The 23,338-nt window shown below is 43.3% G+C and overlaps 1 protein-coding gene and 1 non-coding gene across 2 annotated transcripts; one reads left to right on the forward strand and one right to left on the reverse strand.

Moving 5' to 3' along the window:
• Positions 1-544: 544 nt before the first annotated feature.
• On the reverse strand, positions 545-23,282 carry LOC134656097 (protein sel-1 homolog 1). Its single transcript, XM_063511614.1, has 14 exons — positions 22,752-23,282; positions 21,455-21,576; positions 20,653-20,743; positions 19,668-19,891; positions 18,749-18,944; positions 17,582-17,733; positions 14,418-14,543; positions 12,505-12,627; positions 11,150-11,255; positions 9,156-9,304; positions 5,565-5,730; positions 4,692-4,857; positions 2,341-2,923; positions 545-694 (listed from the first exon to the last, which is right to left on the reverse strand). Exons 1-14 carry the CDS (start codon positions 22,999-23,001, stop codon positions 566-568), a joined length of 2,583 nt encoding a protein of 860 aa, XP_063367684.1. The 5' UTR covers positions 23,002-23,282; the 3' UTR covers positions 545-565.
• On the forward strand, positions 2,014-2,086 carry Trnaa-agc (transfer RNA alanine (anticodon AGC)). Its single transcript has one exon. It is a non-coding gene; the product is annotated as a tRNA-Ala (tRNA).
• Positions 23,283-23,338: the final 56 nt, after the last annotated feature.

The following is a 23,338-nucleotide window of genomic DNA, read 5'->3' on the forward strand; positions in this document are numbered from 1 at the left end:
GTTGCCGCGCGCTACGGAACGGACGCCTGCTCGCGCTTGCGCCACCTAGCGCCATCTGTCGTAATAGACGCGTTTTGTTAGACAGTGAATCTGTACCTAGTACTATTATTTATTCTGTGGTAGACGTTACCCCCAATTTAGACTCGCGCGAGCCACGAGACGAGCCGCGAGCCGCGCCACGAGACGCGAGTGTAAGCGGTGGGCTCGCGGCTCGTCTAGTGGCTCGCAAGCTCGTCGAGCTAATATAATTTAAACACTAACGGCACGGCATAAGGTTTATAACCGAATGACAAGCCGAACGCGAGTGTAAGCGGTGGACTCGCGTCTCGTGGCGCGGCTCGTCTCGTGGCTCGCGCGAGAGTCTAATTCGCCTAGGGCCACTTGCACCATTCACTAACCCAGGGTTAACCGTTCAAACCTGGAATTACCATGGTTACCAGTACAATTTGACACTGGGTTAACGGTTGAACCGGTTAACCCCGGGTTAGTGGGATGGTGCAAGTGGCGCTTATTAGAGTAAACCTCTACGGGCCCACAGTCGTAGAATGATGCGTATGATCCAGGGTCAGTTCTGTGGGCGGCGCAGGTAGACCACCAGCCCGAGTGCGCCGAGCAGCGCCGTGATGAGGTACACGTCCCAGTTGGAGACTGCGTCGCCGGCGATGGCGGCCGCGAACGGTGTCACCCACACGGACTGGAACAAAGATAGGTAACAATAGGATAAAAAGGAAACATAACATAAAATACGATATTATGCTTTACAGTACCTATTGTATAAGAAGTTCCGAAAAGTTCAACATATTCACTTGCACTCACACGATCTCACACACAGTCATATACCTAGACATACACACACACACACTTCTGTATGCTAGTTAAATATTTCTTAAATCTACAACTTGTTGCTACGGAGGAGCGGGGCTTCCTGATACAGGTATAATATACTTAATAGGGAGTCCCAACCTGTTACCTTGTTATGTAACATTTATTAATGTAAATAAATATTTTCATTTTTAATTTTCATAACACAAAAAAACAAATAATATAATAAGTAAAATAACCTTTGGAAACAATTTCAAGGGGCCCACTGATCATCAGTCCGCCGGACGATATCGGCCTGTCAGTTAAACCATAGAGAAAAAACCGGCCAAGTGCGAGTCGGACTCGCGCACGGAGGGTTCCGCACCATCAACAAAAAATAGAGCAAAACAAGCAAAAAAACGGTCACCCATCCAAGTACTGACCCCGCCCGACGTTGCTTAACTTCGGTCAAAAATCACGTTTGTTGTATGGGAGCCCCACTTAATTCTTTATTTTATTCTGTTTTTAGTATTTGTTGTTATAGCAGCAACAGAAATACATCATCTGTGAAAATTTCAACTGTCTAGCTATTACGGTTCGTGAGATACAGCCTGGTGACAGACGGACGGACGGACGGACGGACAGCGGAGTCTTAGTAATAGGGTCCCGTTTTTACCCTTTGGGTACGGAACCCTAAAAAATACCTCCATACATCAGTTTTAGTACCAAAAAGACTATTAGCATCTAGCATCGAGTAGCGGAACTATCTTGCTACTTGACAATAGATGTAGCACCGACCGGAAAGTCTTATGCTGTTTGAGATAGGTAAGACTTTCCGGTCGGTGCTACATCTATTGTCAAGTAGCAGTACTGATAGTTCCGCTACTCGATGCTAGATGTAGACACTGAAATTAATAGTCTGAACTGATGTATGGAGTGAGCACTCTATGTTATTTTTTTCTCTATGGTTAAACGCAAAAGATGATAGCTCCGAACAACTGACAGGCCAATATCGTCTGGCGGACTGACCATCAGTGGGCCCCTTAAAGTTATGTTTTCCTAGGATAGCAGTCCGTCATATAGCGGCCGTCTTCATACAAAATAATACGGCGAAATATGGATGAAGTAGTATTTTGTATGGCGGCACCGCTATCCTAGGAAACCAGAGCTCAAGGCTCATATATGGTGGAAATATTCGCTGTATTCGGTAAGGACTTGGTAGCTCAGATGGAAGAGCACCGGGCTAGCGATCCGGTGGTCGTGGGTTCAAGCCCCATCCAAGGCAGTGAATTTTTCCACTTTTAATTTGTTTATTAGCTAAATTAAAACATAAATCCTAAGTTTTTACTCGTGGGCAAGTTTCGTGATGGCTGCTTCAGCATTAAGTCGGGCTAAAGCTAGCGCAGTAGGCAGACGGGCGTCGGGCGAAGTGTCGGCCGCTAGGTCGTAGCAGCGTTTAGCTAGATGCAGGTCTTGGGTGAGACCTAGGCCTCTCTCATGATTGTAGGCGATAGTTCGGTCACAACTAGAGGCACTTACATTAGTCAACTTAGTGATGGCCGCCTCAGCGTTAAGTCGGGCTAGAGCTAGCGCAGTAGGCAGACGGGCGTCGGGCGAAGTGTCGGCCGCTAGGTCGTAGCAGCGTTTAGCTAGATGCAGGTCTTGAGTGAGACCTAGGCTTCTCTCATGCTTGTTGGTGATACTTTGGTGACAACTAGAGGTACTTACATTAGTCAACTTAGTGATGGCCGCCTCAGCGTTAAGTCGGGCTAGAGCTAGCGCAGTAGGCAGACGGGCGTCGGGCGAAGTGTCGGCCGCTAGGTCGTAGCAGCGTTTAGCTAGATGCAGGTCTTGAGTGAGACCTAGGCTTCTCTCATGCTTGTTGGTGATACTTTGGTGACAACTAGAGGTACTTACATTAGTCAACTTAGTGATGGCCGCTTCAGCATTAAGTCGGGCTAAAGCTAGCGCAGTAGGCAGACGGGCGTCGGGCGAAGTGTCGGCCGCTAGGTCGTAGCAGCGTTTAGCTAGATGCAGGTCTTGGGTGAGACCTAGGCCTCGCTCGTGCATGTAGCCTAGGTTGAACGTCGCTTGCGCGTTGTGGAGTTGCTCTGACGCTATCCTGTTATGACAATAATTTGTTGTTAAATAGGGATGACACATGTTGAATTTTCCAACAAAATGTAGTAAAATAGATGGCAAATGAGCAATTTATCATAATAATGTGGATATTCAAATATTATGAAAATGAAAAAACGATAACAAATAATGGTACCATTCGATTCCTTACAATTTATCCAAAAAAATATTGTATGGCAATTATAAACGCAATATTTCACCGATAAATCGCAATACTCTCGTTTTCCATATCTTAGTATGGACCGTGACGTACTTAATGTTCACTTATCGTTTTGTTAGGAGCGTTTCGCGAGCGAGGTACGACTGGTCCTGGGGTGTGCCGGCCGTAGTATCGGTAGCCAATGTTGTCCACAGTCGGCCCCTTTTTTCGCATAAGTGCACGGTTTTGATATAATATAATTTGATATAAATTTGTCAGTCTTAAATAAGAACAAAAAAAAACTATACTCATCCGTAAATTAATTTTGTATTAATCAGAAACGTCTGCGAACGATGCTATTATTATTGATGATTGCAGTGGTCGTGGGTTCAAGTCCCACCCAAGACAGTGAATTTTTCCACTTTTAATTTATACTCATCCGTTTCTGTCGGGTGCTAGTACTAGTGTAAGACAAAGATGGTATGATTCTCTCTGTCTATGTTTAAATGAGACAGTCCTTTGACAAACCATGAAAGGTGTTTGGGTGTGAGGTATAGTTTGTAGCTTTCTAATAGACCCCGAAGGCTAATCCTATTGTCTATTGTTAAGAAAAACCGCTCGTGCCACGTGCCACAACCACCTGCATAAAAAATCGGTACTTCGGTTACTGAGTGCCGGCGAGTCGAACGCTACAGAACCAGTCTAAAATGTGTCATCGAGATGCGTAACAAAGGCGCGTTATCGGAGAGCGCACCTACACTGGTTTTTTGAGCGTCGGACTAGCCCGCGCTCAGGTGCCAAATAGAATAATTAGGACCCTTTTTTGCAGGTAAGTAGCACGTGCGGTTTTACTGAACAATAGACAATAGGATTAGCCTTCGGGGTCTATTAGAAAGCTACAAACCATGGTATAATAATATACTCCGCCTGGTACTCTCTTCCGAGATTCGCGAATGACCTAACTGTCACTTGCCTACGTCATCATGCTGTTTACAGGTTCTCAAACTTTAAAATGTGGGAGAATTTTAACCAACGGTGAAAATTATTTTAACGGCATTAATTTTAAGTTATTCATGTAGAAACATAGTAAAATAAAACAAATCTATACTGCACTTTTCACTCCTACTCTTACAGTTCCGAATAGAGCAGCCAACCATTTTCGTAACAAAACATTAATTACCAAGTTTACGACGTGAAAAGTTTGGAAAACACTGCGACTGCTGACACTGAGCGAGAAGGAAATAACAATTAACACGCGTTCGACAAGGATGACGGTCAGGGACAAAATGGCGGATTGTCAAATGTAACAGCGCTATCCTGTGTTGCCAGTAGTGTAAACAGAACTACCCGAACGTCTGAAATTTCTTTCGTGAATCGGAAGATATTGCTAACCAATAATTAAAAATGACGTGTTATTGTAAAATTTAAGATAAAATACATATAAATGAAATTTATAAAATTATAAAGAAATATTTTAACTTATTAACCATAGATATAATGTACCCATGTAACATGTTATGTTGAAATAAAGTGGCAATGTTTTTGTGACGTAGGCAAGTGACACTCTGGGAAGAGAAGACCATGTTTTATTAGACCATGCTACAAACTATACCTGTAGTGGTGCGCGGCGGCCTCGAGGTCTTGGTGCGTGCCCTGGCCGTAGTAATGATAGTCGCCGAGCTTGACGCGCGCCGCGGAGTAGCCCTGCGCGGCGGCGCGGCCCCACAGCTGAAGGGCGCGCCGGTAGCGCTCCTCTTCGGGGAACAGGCTCACTTCACCTGTGGACAAATATTTATGTACAGTCATCAGCAGAACTTGCTCAAAATTACCTTGACGCGCACTAATTCTCTTAAAAATAAAGTCGAGACAAGATCATTTTCAATACCTCGCCCGCTTAGCATTATTGCTACTGACTGTAACTCCAGTAGTGGATAGAATAAATGTTTGTGTCTCCTCCAATTGAGGGGGGATTTAAATCTTCTCGGGGCAGAGGTGTAGAGTTGGAGCCGGTGTAGCTTTATTTGACGTTCATAAGCGCATTGTAATTATGCCTACTTGAATAAACTATCTTTTATCTTTTTTTTTATCTTTTGTGATGTTGTGTAATTTTAAATCAAGATGGATAATTGATTACAATGGTCAAAAAATTAACGCTTACGCGCGCTTAACTCGCGGACTATGCTTTATAAAAAAACCGGCCAAATGTGAATCGGACTCACGTTCCAAGAGTGCCGTGCATTAAGTCCGACTAACGCTTGACTGCACATTTCTAATAGGTTTTCCTGTCATCTATAAGTAAGTGTATTTCTTTTATTTTTGACCCAGTAGTTTCGGATATAAAAGGTGGGGGGGGGGGGGGTCGGACAGACAGGAAGACGCACGAACGATCCTATAAAGGTTCAATTTTTTTCTTTCGAAATACGGAACCCTAAAAATATGGCTGTGGCTAGTAATTGAGCAAAACAAGTCTATAAAGTGCACTTACCGATATCGAGTAGGAAGGCCGCGTTGGACATGGCCAGCTCATAACCTCGCTCGGCGAGGGAGAGGTATTGCAGGAGCGAGGAGTCGGAATCCCGAGCGCGCCAGGCCGCGTGAGCTAACATGAGGCGTGAGCCCCAAGCGCCTCGCTCGCACACGTTCTTGAACAGCTGGTGAAATAAATAAGAGAGTAATGTGACGTCTAATGTTGTATATCTATGTATCTTGATACTTTATGTCAAATTATTACAATTTTATTTTTGAAACAAATGTTAAGTTTCTACGGTATAGGGTCAAAGAACACGATTTTATTGAAACGTCGGGAGTATTTGTAATTTTTTTCAAGGCACTTGTGCAAAGACAACAGCGTGAGCAAGATTTAAAAACACTAATTAATTGTTGTTACAGAAAGCAATAATGAGTTTCTTCAAATTCTACGTAGGGAGCACTGCTACAGGCATGAAAATACAACTGTCATTTTAGAATCTTTTAGAGCCGAAACGTTCAAATTTTTCTTTAATATTTTTACGCTAAACAGCCACCTCCAATAAATACTAACCTCGACAGCGGTGGTACAGGATCGTAGAACACCCAATCCTTGTGCGTGAGTGTGAGCCAGGTGGTACAAGGCCAGTACGTGTCCTGATTGAGAAGCCAATGAGAAGTATTTATTGGCCTGTTTGAAATAAATACTAACCTCGACAGCGGTGGTACAGGATCGTAGAACACCCAATCCCTGTGCGTGAGTGTGCGCCAGGTGGTACAAGGCCAACACGTGTCCTGACTGGGAAGCCAATGAGAAGTATTTATTGGCCTGTTTGAAATAAATACTAACCTCGACAGCGGTGGTACAGGATCGTAGAACACCCAATCCTTGTGCGTGAGTGTGCGCCAGATGGTACAAGGCCAGCACGTGTCCTGATTGGGAAGCCAATGAGAAGTATTTATTGGTCTGTTTGAAATAAATACTAACCTCGACTGCGGTGGTACAGGATCGTAAAACACCCAATCCTTGTGCGTGAGTGTGCGCCAGATGGTACAAGGCCAACACGTGTCCTGACTGAGAAGCCAATGAGAAGTATTTATTGGCCTGTTTGATATAAATATTAACCTCAACAGCGGTGGTACAGGATCGTAGAACACCCAATCCTTGTACGTGAGTGTGCGCCAGATGGTACAAGGCCAACACGTGTCCTGACTGGGAAGCCAATGAGAAGTATTTATTGGTCTGTTTGAAATAAATACTAACCTCGACAGCGGTGGTACAGGATCGTAAAACACCCAATCCTTGTGCGTGAGTATGAGCGAGATGGTACAAGGCCAACACGTGTCCTGACTGGGAGGCCAGTGAGAGGTATTTATTGGCCTGTTTGAAATAAATACTAACCTCGACAGCGGTGGTACAGGATCGTAGAACACCCAATCCTCGTGCGTGAGTGTGCGCCAGATGGTACAAAGCCAACACGTGTCCTGACTGAGAGGCCAGTGAGAGGTATTTATTGGCCTGTTTGAAATAAATACTAACCTCGACAGCGGTGGTACAGGATCGTAAAACACCCAATCCTTGTGCGTGAGTGTGCGCCAGATGGTACAAGGCCAACACGTGTCCTGACTGAGAAGCCAATGAGAAGTATTTATTGGCCTGTTTGATATAAATACTAACCTCAACAGCGGTGGTACAGGATCGTAGAACACCCAATCCTTGTGCGTGAGTGTGCGCCAGGTGGTACAAGGCCAGCACGTGTCCTGATTGGGAAGCCAATGAGAAGTATTTATTGGTCTGTTTGAAATAAATACTAACCTCGACAGCGGTGGTACAGGATCGTAGAACACCCAATCCTTGTGCGTGAGTGTGAGCCAGATGGTACAAGGCCAACACATGTCCTGACTGGGAAGCTAATGAGAAGTATTTATTGGTCTGTTTGAAATAAATACTAACCTCAACAGCGGTGGTACAGGATCGTAGAACACCCAATTCCTGTGCGTGAGTGTGCGCCAGGTGGTACAAGGCCAACACGTGTCCTGACTGGGAAGCTAATGAGAAGTATTTATTGGTCTGTTTGAAATAAATACTAACCTCGACAGCGGTGGTACAGGATCGTAGAACACCCAATCCTTGTGCGTGAGTGTGAGCCAGGTGGTACAAGGCCAGTACGTGTCCTGATTGAGAAGCCAATGAGAAGTATTTATTGGCCTGTTTGAAATAAATACTAACCTCGACAGCGGTGGTACAGGATCGTAGAACACCCAATCCCTGTGCGTGAGTGTGCGCCAGGTGGTACAAGGCCAACACGTGTCCTGACTGGGAAGCCAATGAGAAGTATTTATTGGCCTGTTTGAAATAAATACTAACCTCGACAGCGGTGGTACAGGATCGTAGAACACCCAATCCTTGTGCGTGAGTGTGCGCCAGATGGTACAAGGCCAGCACGTGTCCTGATTGGGAAGCCAATGAGAAGTATTTATTGGTCTGTTTGAAATAAATACTAACCTCGACTGCGGTGGTACAGGATCGTAAAACACCCAATCCTTGTGCGTGAGTGTGCGCCAGATGGTACAAGGCCAACACGTGTCCTGACTGAGAAGCCAATGAGAAGTATTTATTGGCCTGTTTGATATAAATATTAACCTCAACAGCGGTGGTACAGGATCGTAGAACACCCAATCCTTGTACGTGAGTGTGCGCCAGATGGTACAAGGCCAACACGTGTCCTGACTGGGAAGCCAATGAGAAGTATTTATTGGTCTGTTTGAAATAAATACTAACCTCGACAGCGGTGGTACAGGATCGTAAAACACCCAATCCTTGTGCGTGAGTATGAGCGAGATGGTACAAGGCCAACACGTGTCCTGACTGGGAGGCCAGTGAGAGGTATTTATTGGCCTGTTTGAAATAAATACTAACCTCGACAGCGGTGGTACAGGATCGTAGAACACCCAATCCTCGTGCGTGAGTGTGCGCCAGATGGTACAAAGCCAACACGTGTCCTGACTGGGAGGCCAGTGAGAGGTATTTATTGGCCTGTTTGAAATAAATACTAACCTCGACAGCGGTGGTACAGGATCGTAAAACACCCAATCCTTGTGCGTGAGTGTGCGCCAGATGGTACAAGGCCAACACGTGTCCTGACTGAGAAGCCAATGAGAAGTATTTATTGGCCTGTTTGATATAAATACTAACCTCAACAGCGGTGGTACAGGATCGTAGAACACCCAATCCTTGTGCGTGAGTGTGCGCCAGGTGGTACAAGGCCAGCACGTGTCCTGATTGGGAAGCCAATGAGAAGTATTTATTGGTCTGTTTGAAATAAATACTAACCTCGACAGCGGTGGTACAGGATCGTAGAACACCCAATCCTTGTGCGTGAGTGTGAGCCAGATGGTACAAGGCCAACACATGTCCTGACTGGGAAGCTAATGAGAAGTATTTATTGGTCTGTTTGAAATAAATACTAACCTCAACAGCGGTGGTACAGGATCGTAGAACACCCAATTCCTGTGCGTGAGTGTGCGCCAGGTGGTACAAGGCCAACACGTGTCCTGACTGGGAAGCTAATGAGAAGTATTTATTGGTCTGTTTGAAATAAATACTAACCTCGACAGCGGTGGTACAGGATCGTAGAACACCCAATCCCTGTGCGTGAGTGTGAGCCAAATGGTACAAGGCCAGCACGTGTCCTGACTGGGAAGCCAATGAGAAGTATTTATTGGCTTGTTTGAAATCACGTCGGACACCAATGCCGCCTGCAAAGAAAACATCAAATCTTGATCCATATTAGGGCTTGGTTGATATACACTGCAGAGGCAGTACATATCACAGTGTAGGCAATGATTGTGTGGTTTATATCTTCTTCTTCTTCCTCGCGTTGTCCCGGCATTTTGCCACGGCTCATGGGAGCCTGGGGTCCGCTTGGCAACTAATCCCAGTAATTGGCGTGGGCACTAGTTTTTACGAAAGCGACTGCCATCTGACCTTCCAACCCAGAGGGTAAACTAGGCCCGTATTGGGATTAGTCCGGTTTCCTTCACCGAAAAGCGACTGGTAAATATCAAATGATATTTCGTACATAAGTTCCGAAAAACTCATTGGTACGAGCCGGGGTTCGAACCCGCGACCTCCGGATTGCAAGTCGCACGCTCTTACCGCTAGGCCACCAGCGCTTCCGATTGTGTGGTTTATATAAAGACACATATTATCGTAAAAAACCGGCCAAGTGCGAGTCGAACTCGCGCACGGAGGGTTCCGCACCATCAACAAAAAATAGAGTAAAACAAGCAAAAAAACGGTCACCCATCCAAGTACTGACAACGCACGACGTTGCTTAACTTCGGTCAAAAATCACGTTTGTTGTATGGGAGCCCCACTTAAATCTTTATTTTATTCTGTTTTTAGTATTTGTTGTTATAGCGGCAACAGAAATACATCATCTGTGAAAATTTCAACTCTCTAGCTATCACGGTCGGTGAGATACAGCCTGGTGACAGACGGACGGACGGACGGACGGACGGACAGCGGAGTCTTAGTAATAGGGTCCCGTTTTTACCCTTTGGGTACGGAACCCTAAAAAGAAGTATGTGTACCTTCACTATGGTACTTTTTATATTGTATCCATGTTTAGGGAAAGATCCATGGCCGTTTTACGCTTTTCTACTGAAAATTAAGATAAAAACTGTTTTTTGAAGGCAGTCCCGAAAATACCGGATAATCCCGGTTCCAATTTTGCCTAGTACCGAAAATCCCGGTTCTTTTAAAAAGTACCGGTTCTGCAATCCCTAATATACAGGTTGTTTGGTTGTTTTGTCGATAATGTTGATTTCAAATTGAAGCTATATAGAATCAGCGCCTTATTGACAACCGACAATACGGGATTACAGTACAATGTTGCCATTTTTTAATTTCTACAATTTCTTGTCAGACTATAAGTACCGTTTTGGTTGAGAACGGTCTAAGATATAGTGTTTGACACATTTTTTTTGTTAGCCTGGTTTAGTGTCCCACTGCTGGGCAAAGGCCTCCCATCGTTTCCTCCACTCAACTTCCCTACTTTCCCGGAAATCCGGATAAAATGCGTCCAAATCGTCCCGCCATCTCCTTTTCGGTCTGCCTGAACCCCCGCCACAAAATGGCGGCGGTTTGGGACATAAAGACAAGTTTTTAGTAGTGTCCGACCGAAACATGTTTTTTTGCCGAAACCGAAACCGAAGGTTCGGCATTGGCTCTAGTTTCGGCCGAAACCGAAACTTTTGCAGATTTATTAAAATCGTTAAATAAATTTCATTAAACCGCCTTTATACACATATTAAGACTGCGTCGACCGTCCAGTGGCGCTAACATTAGGGGAATTGTGTTTTCTAATAAACCAATTAATTTCTGTATACATAAATATTGTTGTCCTACTTGCTCCCCAACTGTTGGTCTTTGTCACATAGTTAATTTCGTAGCTATGCCGAAACGTTCGGCCGTTTTTTGGCCAAAACCGAAACTACGGCCGAAACATTTTATGGCCGAAACTGGCCGAAACCGAAACCGAATCTTCGGTAGGACACTAGTTTTTAGATTAGTAATAGATATTAGATAACTATACATACTGAAGTACATGAAGCCGAGATGCAGCTGCCCCTCTACCCAGCCCTGGTTAGCGGCCATCGTGAAGAATTTCAGCGCCGACGCCGTGTCTTTCGGCACGCCTCGACCCTATTTCATGAAAAAGGTTTACCATAATGAAATCCATAATCACACTAGCTATCGGATAATATTTTGTAAAACAATAAAATACAATACCAATACTCTTTATTACACACCTCAATAAAAGAAAACAGTACGGTTACCATCAGTTTGTCACTGACATAAACGCCGTCGAAAACGTAATTTAATTTACTTTCTATTGGCAAGGTGCGCATTCGGTGGAGGGGGAAGTGGCGCTGATCGTCACAAAAACAGGTAATCTTATGGAATGTCCGCCATTAGTACTAGCGGCAGCCGCTTGAACTAATTTTACTCCATAAGATTTAACGTAGAAAGTCCGCCAAAATGAGGGCAGCACCAGTCGTGCACCTAGCGAATACATCCCGTTTGCACTAATATGCGAGTGCGAGCGAGATGTATAGAAAGTAAATTACGTTCTCGACGGCGTTTATGTCAGTGACAAACTGATGGTAACCGTACAGAAACACAAGCAGAAGTAAACAACAGGCGGTCTTATCGCTTAAAAGCGATCTCTTCCAGGCAACCTCCAGGAAAATCTTATTTCTTTAAGCCAATAATTTCACTAAGAAAAAGATTAATCAATGGTAATAGGTAGGAAATGGGAAAATTACGCAAAATTCTGCGGAGGGCGCTACTAGCACAAACTGAGGGCCTGCCGCGAAGCACAAAAATCTAATTTTTGTTATCTGCCTCTCTGTCACTCTTGCATATTCGCTATAGAGAGACAGATAACGAAGTTTTGACTCTCGCGTTTCGCGGTAGTCTGTAAAAAAACCGCCTTGATGCATCAAAGCAGGGCCGGATCTAGGGTAGAGCGAGTGGAGCGGCCGCTCTAGGCGCCAAATGAAAGGGGAGCGCCAAAATGGCAAATACTGTAAAAACAAACATCTTGAAAAAACGGACGGGTAACTACGGAACCTAAATACTGAGCATGGAGCGCCAAAACTTAATCTAGCTCTACCCTGATCCAGTACTCAGGTCGGCGCTGCATCAAAGTCATAGTGAAAACTTGTCAAAAAACTGTTTAAGGAATAGTATGTTCGACTATAAGTTAATCTATGGTTTACAATATACGAGTATGCTAGTGCTGCACTCAAGCGGCAGAACATTGCAGTAATCCCCCTAAATAAGCTAAATAAGGCTAAAGCTAGTCTTAAGTTGTTATTGTCTTATGTATTTTTATTTTTGATTTGATTTTTTGAATACCGCCTAAATTGGTGAAAATAGTAAAACCTACCTGCAAGTACATGATACCCAGCCCGCTTTGCCCGACCGGGTTGTTTTGTTCCGCGGCCTTGCGGAAGTACCGCAGCGCTGTCTCATTGTCCGCCTTGATGCCGTCACCGCCTTCTAGATAAATCTAAAAACATCCTACGTTATAGGACAGCGTAATTCAGTAGGGCTATGTTCCGAATCACGCTCACTACGCTCACAACGCTTAAGCTTTGGTTTCCTCCGATAGCGGTGCCGTCATATAGCGGCCGTCTCCATACAAATACTGCGACATCCATATTTAGCCGTATTATTTAGTATGACGGCCGCTATATGACGGCACCGCTATCCTAGGAAAACCGATCTTTAGCCAACTGTTTTTTTTCGCGCTTGTCCTGTCATTGTCAAACGTGACCTTGACGTTTGCGGTCAAGGTGCTTACGCCTGGGAGCACCGTGAGCGCCGTCCATTGGCGTCAATCAATGACGTCACGATATCTCATTTAAGCGTGAATCGATCGTGAGCGTGCTATGAGCGTAATTTGGAACATAACCTAGATTATTCACCTAAGCTGACTCGAAAAGAATGAACGAAACTTTCATTGTGTGAGTGACATAGCTGTATCGGTATACAGTCGGAGCATATTTTCATTCACTCATTCGCTCCATTCGTGCCCATTCAGCTCTTGTAAATCGATCTGTACTACTGATTGAGTGTAGTGAGTGTGACGTCACGTATCTTGTTGTTTTTCCCGGTTTGTTTTAAGGTACAAAACTACACTAATAAAAAGGGTGTTCCGGTTATTTTTTTCAAATAAATGTGCAAATTTTTCTTAAGTTGCTGCCAACAGGCATGAAATTAAACAGTGTTTTTTTAAACTATTCATTTTGTCGAAGCAAGAAACATATACGGTATCAACTTTAACAGTAACTTTAAAGAGTGGAAAATACAGGAGGCAATTTTTTTTTCAAATTCAAACGTATTTCAAATTCAAGCGGTATTGTAGCGCCTCAGCAATGTTTGCTGAGGCTCGTACAGACTGTTTTTTCGCCATCATGAGAAAGCGATGCGCGTCACTCCTCACTCGCAGCCGAAGCAGCACGAACAGCATCCTAAGTACGCTGGCGCAGCGTTGGGACTCGCCCCTAGTCAAGCGGTGTGTGCAGCAGGGATGTTGCGGATGCCGATTTTTTGACATCCGCGGATGCGGATTTTTCGAGGCTCACATCCGCGGACGCGGATGTCAAGATAGGTACATAAAAAACGTCAAATATTACATTTTAGTAATTTTTATTTCAAAAAACCGGCCAAGTGCGAGTCGGACTCGCGTTCCAAGGGTTCCTTACAATAAGTCCCACTCACGCTTGACTGCTAATTTCTAATAGGTTTTTTTGGCTAATTACTAAATTACCTAGCAGTCTAGCACTTCCGCCGATGCTAAGACGTTCCTGTACCGAACTGTTCCACATCCGCATCCGCATTAAATCCGCATCGATTTTATGCGGATGCGGATGTTGAAAATAATGCGGAAATTCCGCGGTTGCGGATGCGGATGCGGATGTTCGCAACATCCCTGGTGTGCAGCTACACTCACCTGTTCCGCCGCGAAAGTTATAAATGTTTTGTTTGTTTGTTTCGTCTTAATTATAATACTAACTATAGATATAAGTTATTGTAATACCTAACCCTATATATGGACCACATGTTCGTAATAAAAATATTTCATTTTATTTCAAACACAAGTTTCACCTTTCCAAGAAAAGCATTGGCCACAGCATTGCCCGTCTTGGCCGCTTGCTGGAAGTAGTGAAGCGCCTTGTTCACATCCAGTGTCACTCCGCGGCCCCCTTGGAAGTGCAGCTGGCAGCCCGACCTGTCAAACTGACTAAGCTGACAGCTGTCAAACTGACTGAGCTGACAGTAGTTTAGAAATCTCACCTTCCCTAGAAAAGCGTTGGCCACAGCATTGCCCGTCTTGGCCGCTTGCTGGAAATAGTGCAGCGCCTTGTTCACGTCCAGCGTCACCCCGCGGCCCCCTTGGAAGTGCAATTGGCCCAGCCCGACCTGTTAAATAAAATCGAAGAAACTTAATAACACATTCACTGCCACCGACGCACATATGCGTCGACCGTCATACAAGTTTGTTCCTAAGTAGGCCACGCCCCCTGGCAGTGAATGCGTTAAATAGCGACTTCTACGTGTACACCTTGCGTTTGAGGAACTGAGATTTGAAAGTATCAATCTCGAGTCGATCTGTCGAAAAAGGAGCGACTCTAACAATCACTATCACTACATAGTATAAAACAAAGTCGCTTCCCGCTGTCTGTCTGTCCCTATGTATGTTTCGGCAAAAAAACATGTTTCGGCCGGACACTAATTATATCATCGTGTTTATAAGGTTGACTTTGTTTATCTGAGCTCCTTTTGCAGTCAACAACTGGTGTTATTCAATAAGGTCCAAGTTCAAAACCACACCCTCTCCAGTGCATTCGACCTCGTCTAATAATCGAGTCCGGCTATGGCTTGAACATAAGTATCAATTCCAAAGCTATGGCTTAAATACTAGTGGCTCTGTGAGCTGTAGACCTCGCGAGCATAGCTTATTGGGACCGTGCACGATGACAGCGCCACACAACGGTTTGATCAATCAACAATACAAAGATTTAAATTTATTTAAAAAAAATACGAAGTTTAAGTGAAAAAAAAATACAAAAAGTTATGTCTTACTGGGGATCGAACCCAGCATTCTGTGTGCAAACAAAAAAAGCGATTGTTTACAAAATGCGCCATGATAGTTCTTAGCTAAGCTGACGAAATTCGGCTACTCATTCTCGAGCAGAGATGTACAAAATGGTTTTAAAAAAGCATTTAAATACAAAATGCAAAATACTTTTCAGATTTACTATTTCAAATGCAAAATACCAAATAGTTTTGCGTTTTGTATTTCAAATGCTAAATGCAAAATAGGTATTTTCAAAATACTATTTCTAAATAAAATACCTTTTGACCAAATCTCGGATATTTTTATTTATTTTAGGTATTTATCATGAGAAATAGAGACACAATGCCGAGCCGAACAAAAACGTCTAATAACATGGCACCGTATGCATGACATTTTGGTCATAATAACCGGTTTAGACTCTCGCGCGAGCCACGAGACGAGCCGCGAGCCGCGCCACGAGACGCGAGTGTAAGCGGTGGGCTCGCGACTCGTCTCGTGGCTCGCAAGCTCGTCGAGCTAATATAATTTAAACACTAACGGCACGGCATAAGGTTTATAACCAATTGACAAGCCGAAGCCGAGTGTGTCGCGGCGAGCCACGAGACGCGCCGCGAGCCGAGTCGCGAGTCTAAACGGCTATAAGGCGCAGGCGCGCACTCTGACCAAAGACGAAAAAAAACCGGCCAAGTGCGAGTCGAACTCGCGCACGGAGGGTTCCGCACCATCAACAAAAAATAGAGCAAAACAAGCAAAAAACGGTCACCCATCCAAGTACTGTCCCCGCCCGACGTTGCTTAACTTCGGTCAAAAATCACGTTTGTTGTATGGGAGCCCCACTTAAATCTTTATTTTATTCTGTTTTTAGTATTTGTTGTTATAGCGGCAACAGAAATACATCATCTGTGAAAATTTCAACTGTCTAGCTATCACGGTTCGTGAGATACAGCCTGGTGACAGACGGACGGACGGACGGACAGCGGAGTCTTAGTAATAGGGTCCCGTTTTTACCCTTTGGGTACGGAACCCTAAAAAGGGCGCGCATGGCTAGCAGGCGCCTCTATCGGTCAAATTCGGCAATACAAGCGTCATTCGTTCATTTCATTTTGTTTGACTGGTAATGTTGGCTAAACTTAATCGCAAAGTATTTTGCATTTTGAAATGAATATTAAAAATGCAAAATACATCTCGAAAAGTATTTCAAATAAAATAAAAAATGTTTTTTACTAAAAGGCATTTAAATGCAAAATACAAAATAGGTATTTTGCATTTTGTATTTGCATTTTAAATAGAAGTATTTCAAATAAATCGCATCTCTGTTCTCGAGTACAAACTAAATATCTAAATACCGCATAAACCAGCAATACAATTTTTCTGCATTTTTGCCATTTACTATGTAAATATGTCTCAAAAAGAAAATACTCTTATGATATTGATACGAATATTTGTTTAAGCGCGAGGTATCACAACTCCTCCATTTTTGAAAATTTCCAAAAACGGGATCGACAAAAAATTTTTATTTACTCATAGAATCTGGTCACAAAATTTCACAAGAATCGGTTGAGAATTGTGACCTGTAGAGGAGAACATCCGGACATACAAAAGCAAAATGCCCGAGTCAAAACGTAGACCTTCGCTACGCTTCGGTCAATAAGTAACAATTTCCCTTACCTGAGCTTGTACATCTCCCTTCTCAGCCAACAGCTGGTAGTACTCAATAAGGTCCGAGTCCAGAGCCCCGCCCCCTCCAGTGCCTTCGGCCTCGTCTAGTAATCGAGTCCGCTATGGCTTGAACATAAGTATTAATTCCAAAGCTATGGCTTAAATATAAGTATCAATTTCTCCTACCTGAGCTTGTACATCTCCCTTCTCAGCCAACAGCTGGTAGTACTCAATAAGGTCCGAGTCCAGAGCCCCGCCCCCTCCAGTGCCTTCGGCCTCGTCTAGTAATCGAGTCCGCTATGGCTTGAACATAAGTATCAATTCCAAAGCTATGGCTTGAATATAAGTATCAATTTCTCCTACCTGAGCTTGTACATCTCCCTTCTCAGCCAACAGCTGGTAGTACTCAATAAGGTCCGAGTCCAGAGCCCCGCCCCCTCCAGTGCCTTCGGCCTCGTCTAGTAATCGAGTCCGCTATGGCTTGAACATAAGTATCAATTCCAAAGCTATATATGGCTTAAATTTAAGTATCAATTTCTCCTACCTGAGCTTGTACATCTCCCTTCTCAGCCAACAGCTGGTAGTACTCAATAAGGTCCGAGTCCAGAGCCCCGCCCCCTCCAGTGCCTTCGGCCTCGTCTAGTAATCGAGTCCGCTATGGCTTGAACATAAGTCTTAATTCCAAAGCTATGGCTTAAATATAAGTAACAATTTCCCTTACCTGAGCTTGTACATCTCCCTTCTCAGCCAACAGCTGGTAGTACTCAATAAGGTCCGAGTCCAGAGCCCCGCCCCCTCCAGTGCCTTCGGCCTCGTCTAGTAATCGAGTCCGCTGGATGGATGGGCCTCCGCTTAAAGTCACGCCGCTAGCCACTGTGGACAAGCATTCATATGCATACTTAGCAGGCGCTATAAGGCGAGAAAGTGCAATGAATATTATAGTATAGTCTTTTAAATCGTTGTATAAACATTATAGTTCACTAAACGTATTATAATATTTTTCTTAGTATATGACATTAATTTCAGGTTATAATTTATATAGGCAGTAGTGTTTCTACTTGAAAATAATTTGCGCTGCGAGTGACCGAATGGCTCAGGCAATGCCGCGATAGCAGAGGACGCTGGTTCGATTCCAGCCTCAGCTCCGCCACTGGTCTAATATTTTGAAAAAAAAATACAGGAAATAAAATAATCCTTTACCTATAGGAAAACCTATTAGAAATGTGCAGTCGAGCGTGAGTAGCACTTAATGTACGGCACCCTTGGAACGCGAGTCCGACTCGCACTTGGCCGGTTTTTAAAGCGCCCATAGTGTAGTGGACTAAGGCATTCGCTACTGGGACGGTGATATAGCTAAGAGTGACAGAGGTAGCACTACTGTATGGGGCTCTCATGCTATTAAATCGTAAATAATCACACTTCAGTTCACAGTACCTTTGGCGGCGACCTTCATGTACAGGTCCATGGCCTTCTGGCAGGAGCTGGGCGCGGTGACGCCCGCCCAGTAGCGGTACGCGAGCGCCATCTGTGCGTAGTCGCTGTTACCAAGCGCTCCCATAGTGTAGTGGACTAAGGCCTTCGCTACTGGGACGGTGATATAGCTAAGAGTGACAGAGACAGCACTACTGCATGGGGCTCTCATGCTATTCAGTTCACAGTACCTTTGGCGGCGACCTTCATGTACAAGTCCATGGCCTTCTGGCAGGAGCTGGGCACGGTGACGCACGCCCAGTAGCGGTACGCGAGCGCCATCTGTGCGTAGTCGCTGTTACCAAGCGCGCCCATAGTGTAGTGGACTAGGGCCTTCGCTACTGGGACGGTGATATAGCTAAGAGTGACAGAGATAGCACTACTGCATGAGGCTCTCATGCTATTCAGTTCACAGTACCTTTAGCAGCGACCTTCATGTACAGGTCCATGGCCTTCTGGCAGGAGCTGGGCACGGTGACGCCCGCCCAGTAGCGGTACGCGAGCGCCATCTGCGCGTAGTCGCTGTTACCAAGAGCGCCGATAGTGTAGTGGACTAGGGCCTTCGCTTGAGAGACGGGCACGGCTATACCGGTGGCGTACAAGAAGCCCATACCCTAAAAAAAAAATCATAACTTTTTTTATTCTTGTTATGGACTTGAGGGCGGTGTTGGCCGTAGACGACGTCAAATAAATGGGGTTAGCAATTATTGTTTTTTGTTCAAAATTATGACCTCAGTCCAGTAGGACTATTTCGCCAGTGTCAAGTTAGTAGGAGTTTTAAATACGACTAAAATTGTATAGTTAGTACAAGATTGTGAACGGTGATTTTATTAGCTCTTGTAAAGCGATAGCCGGCTTTTACAAGTAGCACGTGGACTATCGGCCGTTGACTCCAAAATGGTGGTTAAACGCGTTTCAAGGTTAATCCATTCACTGCACACTACCACATTAGTGATAAAATAATACTCAAGACTAGAATAAGTGGTAGAAAGAGAAGGAGGCTTTTGACAAGCAGTTGGGTACAACTTTGCACTTAAATTAATAATTCTATTTATTCAGCTAACCTCAATGATTGTTGCTTTTAAACTTACTCAGTCACTGTAACATTGCACAATACACTTCCACTCTCGAAAACTGATTTAAGGGCCATTTTCACTTAAAAGTGTACCACTTACTCTTTTTCGAAACCCATCAACTTTTGGGTTACTTCTACTCTAAAAAAAATTGGTCCAAAAAAATGACCATTTTGTAACGCATTTTCACATACATTTCGTATGGGCCGTTACAAAACTGACACCCAATTTTTTTTTTAAATAAAAAATATAAAATGAACTTACAGCATGAGCATCAGCATTCCCCTCTCCAACCAGCTCCTCAAAAATACCCCGCGCCTTCTCCAGGTCCAATTCGACCCCCTCTCCGAACAGGTAGCTCCAAGCCAGCTTGATCTTAGCGGGGCCGTAGCCCATGTCGGCGGCTTGCTTGACCTGGAGAATGGAGGCGCGCAGGTCGGGCGAGCGGCGGTTCAGCTTGGCTAGGGCTGCGTCGTAGAGCTCTTTAGCTGTGAAAAAAAAAGTTTTTTCACACCACCTATTCGGTAAAGAGCTTTTTCACCTCAGCAGCTCCAACAAGGGTACTTTGCTACTTGAAAACAGTGAGCAAAATCGCATTTTGCTCACTGAGTGAGACAAAATGAGCAAAATGCGATTTTGCTCACTGTTTTTAAGTAGCAAAGTACCCTTGTTCAAGCTGCTGAGGTGAAAACTTAATTGTTGGTATATCTTAAGAAAACATGAGTGAATAGAGGTAAGTGATGAAGAAGGAATACATTTTTCGGGTTCTCTAATATGTTCTCACTGCTGAGGTGAAAAGTTTTGTGAACTACACGAGATCAAAGTTATTTACATCTCGTGCGCTTTTGAGTCCCTTACTACGCTCAAGATTCTAGTATAGAATCTTTCGCTTGCACGGGACTCAAAATAAGCACTCGAAGAAATATCAAACTTTGATCTCTTGTTGTACAAATAACTATTTCTTCCCTGCTAGGAGGGATCAAAGTGGCACTTTTCCTCCCTGCTAGGAGGGAGCAAAGTAACACTTTTCTGTTCTAGCACACTATTTTTACATTTTTTTGCACATTATTTGGGATTCTAAAGCAAACAAGAGATAAGACCAAATAAGAAATAAAAAAAAGAAATAAGCAGATAAGAGAGGCTTTATATAGTGACGTGCAACAAATAGCTAAGACAACGCTAAGATGATGGCCACAATGAATATTTAGCTGGTTTGCTGCTGAATAAATAATTTCAGGATGTGACTTACCTTCTTTTAGCTCTGGTGTCAATTCTGGTTCCTCTTCTTGAGGGATAGGTGGTAATGTGTCTAGAATGTCCTGTGGATTCTCATCTAGTTTCTGAAAATACAGATAAATATATTCTATAACCATTTACTAAAATGGACATGAGAGTTTTTTTAGTGTATGCTGCTATGTACTGACTGAAACTTTCACGATTTTTACTAATTATTATTCACAACGACGGGACTTAATCGCGTAAAATTAAGTTTTAAAGGTACCTCCGACGTTTCGAGGACGGCGTTGTCCCAGTGGTCTCGGAGAAGACTGGCTAAAGTTGACATCAACATCTAGGCGCGTTTTTCGGCGTTCGAGTATTAATTTTACGTCTCGTCGTTGTGAATAATAATGTCAACCAACAACACATAAAAATGTAGCAATTATAAGTGATTATTATATTGTTTAATACACTAGCAGCTGAAAGCTGATGCGTGTATATCACTGCACTTGTTTTTTTAACGATTAATGTTAAATTTTTTTTGTTGTTTTTAGTGTTTGTCAATTGTATCATCATCATCATTTTAGCCTTCGGTCGCCCACTGCTGAGCCGCCTAGGGTTCTCTTCATGTACCTATTACGCTACACCTCACTTGTCCCGGTCCTGTGCTAGTCTCATCCAAAAGTGCCCTGCGATATTTCGAATGTCATCCACCCAACGAGCCAACGGACGCCAGGCGCTTCTTTCATCCGAAAGCAGCCACCAATCCGTCAACATTCTGGTCCTCCTGCCATTGCCATCACAAAAATTGTATATAAGCTGCAAAGACTTACGTCCAGGTCTCCTCCTTCTGAGTCATCGTCTTTCAAGTCTCCGAGCCAAGTTCCTTCCGTATGGCGCAGAAGGTTCTTCTTCAACATCTTCAGAGAAAACTCCATTTGCTTCAGCTGATTATCTGTAATGGAAAACCACTTAGTTAAATTATAAAATGAAAGTATGGGTTTAGGAAACATATGTTGTAGAAATGAAAGTTTTTATCAATTAATAAAATACACAAATAATTTACATAATAGTCCAATCCTCCTAAGGCCCAAGGTCCTACCTATAGTACTTCTTCAGTTTGATGAAATTTAAAAACCATATTCAATTGGAACAAACTTGCAAAAGTGTAACTGCGTTCATAATTCATTTTCGACATTTTGTCCCTTACGCCCTTTGAGCCTACGGTAGTCAATTTCTTGTTTCGTTAAATTTTCAAACAAATAAAAATCAACTCTATTCCCTGCACTATGGGTTCAAATTTCTGTGGCAATTTTGGGTTTTTCATTTATACGGCTGGCCCTTAGGAGGCTATTAGAATGTCAGATATATGTCATAATATGTTTAACGATGATAGCAGAAGCCATGGAGTATTTTAAGTAATTAAATTTTATTACACAAAACACACATTATGTAAGGTCAATGTGGCTAATTCCGTTATCTATAGGGGCTATTCCGTCCATTAGCGTTTTTCTCAATCAATGAACAAAATTGATATATTCATTGACAAAGCAGCGATTGCTTTTAGTTTCAGCGATCAAAAGCAAATGGGTTTATTTTCCTACCGTTGAAAATCAAAGAAATATACGCTTGTGGACGGAATAGTCCCTATGACGGAATTAGCCATATTGACCTTACCTTACATTTGGCATCATTCATGATAAATGCTTATAACAAATACATTATAAAAAATATATATATTTTATTATAGGTACCTATTATATAACCATTTATTTTATTACTTAGTATAAAGGTCTTTTATTACCAGTGATAAGTATGGCATTTCAACTATTCTAAACTTAGTAACTAACATGCAGTTATATTCATTTTTAAGTTGATGTCCACAACCCTAGCTACAGCCTTTTTGCTACATCAACTTATGAAACACTAGCGACTCGCCCCGGCTTTGCACGGGTTAACAAATTATACATAAACCTTCCTCTTGAATCACTCTATCTATTAAAATAAAACCGCATCAAAATCCGTTGCGTAGTTTTAAAGATCTAAGTATACATACAGACAGACAGACAGGGGGAAGCGACTTTGTTTTATACTATGGTCTATGTAGTGATTTTTGTAGAAACTGGTTACCTTCAGCAATATCATCTTCTTTGGGCAAGTCTTGGGTCTTCCGTATAGCTTCAGCGTATTCATGCAACGTTATAATTTCCTTGTTGAGCCCTTTGATGTACTCCTGTTCGAAATCCAGGGATTCTTGCTCCCCACGATCATCTTCACTCTCTTTATCTTTGTCATCTTTTTTCTTGCTCTCGGGCCCAAGCAACTCCGCCGCCGACACAATTATACACAAACATATTATAAACACCTTAATCCCCCTCATTGTTTAATAAACAGGCACCGACTATTTCATTAGTTCAAGACTTACGTGTCCCAAAGCAGTGTCAATTAATACATTTTTAACACTGATTGTATACATTTAAATGGGAAGTAATTGTTACGAAATACCATTAGCAAAAGTACACGTGTACCGCTTTTAATCACGTTGCGAACTACGAAGAGTTACTCGTAGTATTTTGCTGTAAGAATAATTTCTGGAATAAATCCATTTACAGCACAGCACAGCTGTCAACTTGGCAGCCATCAAATTTGTACGTTTCAGTTTACGAAGAAGGACCAAAAAAACACAACATATTGATATGCAAAGAAAATAGTTGACA

The sequence above is a fragment of the Cydia amplana genome, chromosome 17 (genome assembly GCF_948474715.1).
Source record: "Cydia amplana chromosome 17, ilCydAmpl1.1, whole genome shotgun sequence".
In the NCBI taxonomy this organism is placed as follows: Eukaryota; Metazoa; Arthropoda; class Insecta; order Lepidoptera; family Tortricidae; genus Cydia; species Cydia amplana.

Bases quoted from the DNA above. Each gene is read 5' to 3' on its own strand.
- LOC134656097 (XM_063511614.1), bottom strand. From the start codon at position 23,001: ATGAGGGGGATTAAGGTGTTTATAATATGTTTGTGTATAATTGTGTCG. The intron at 18,945-19,667 runs GTAAGTTCATTT...TTTTTTTTTTAG, and splicing joins GGAATGCTGATGCTCATGCT to GGTATGGGCTTCTTGTACGC. The intron at 17,734-18,748 runs GTACTGTGAACT...GCTTGTCCACAG, and splicing joins CATGAAGGTCGCTGCTAAAG to TGGCTAGCGGCGTGACTTTA.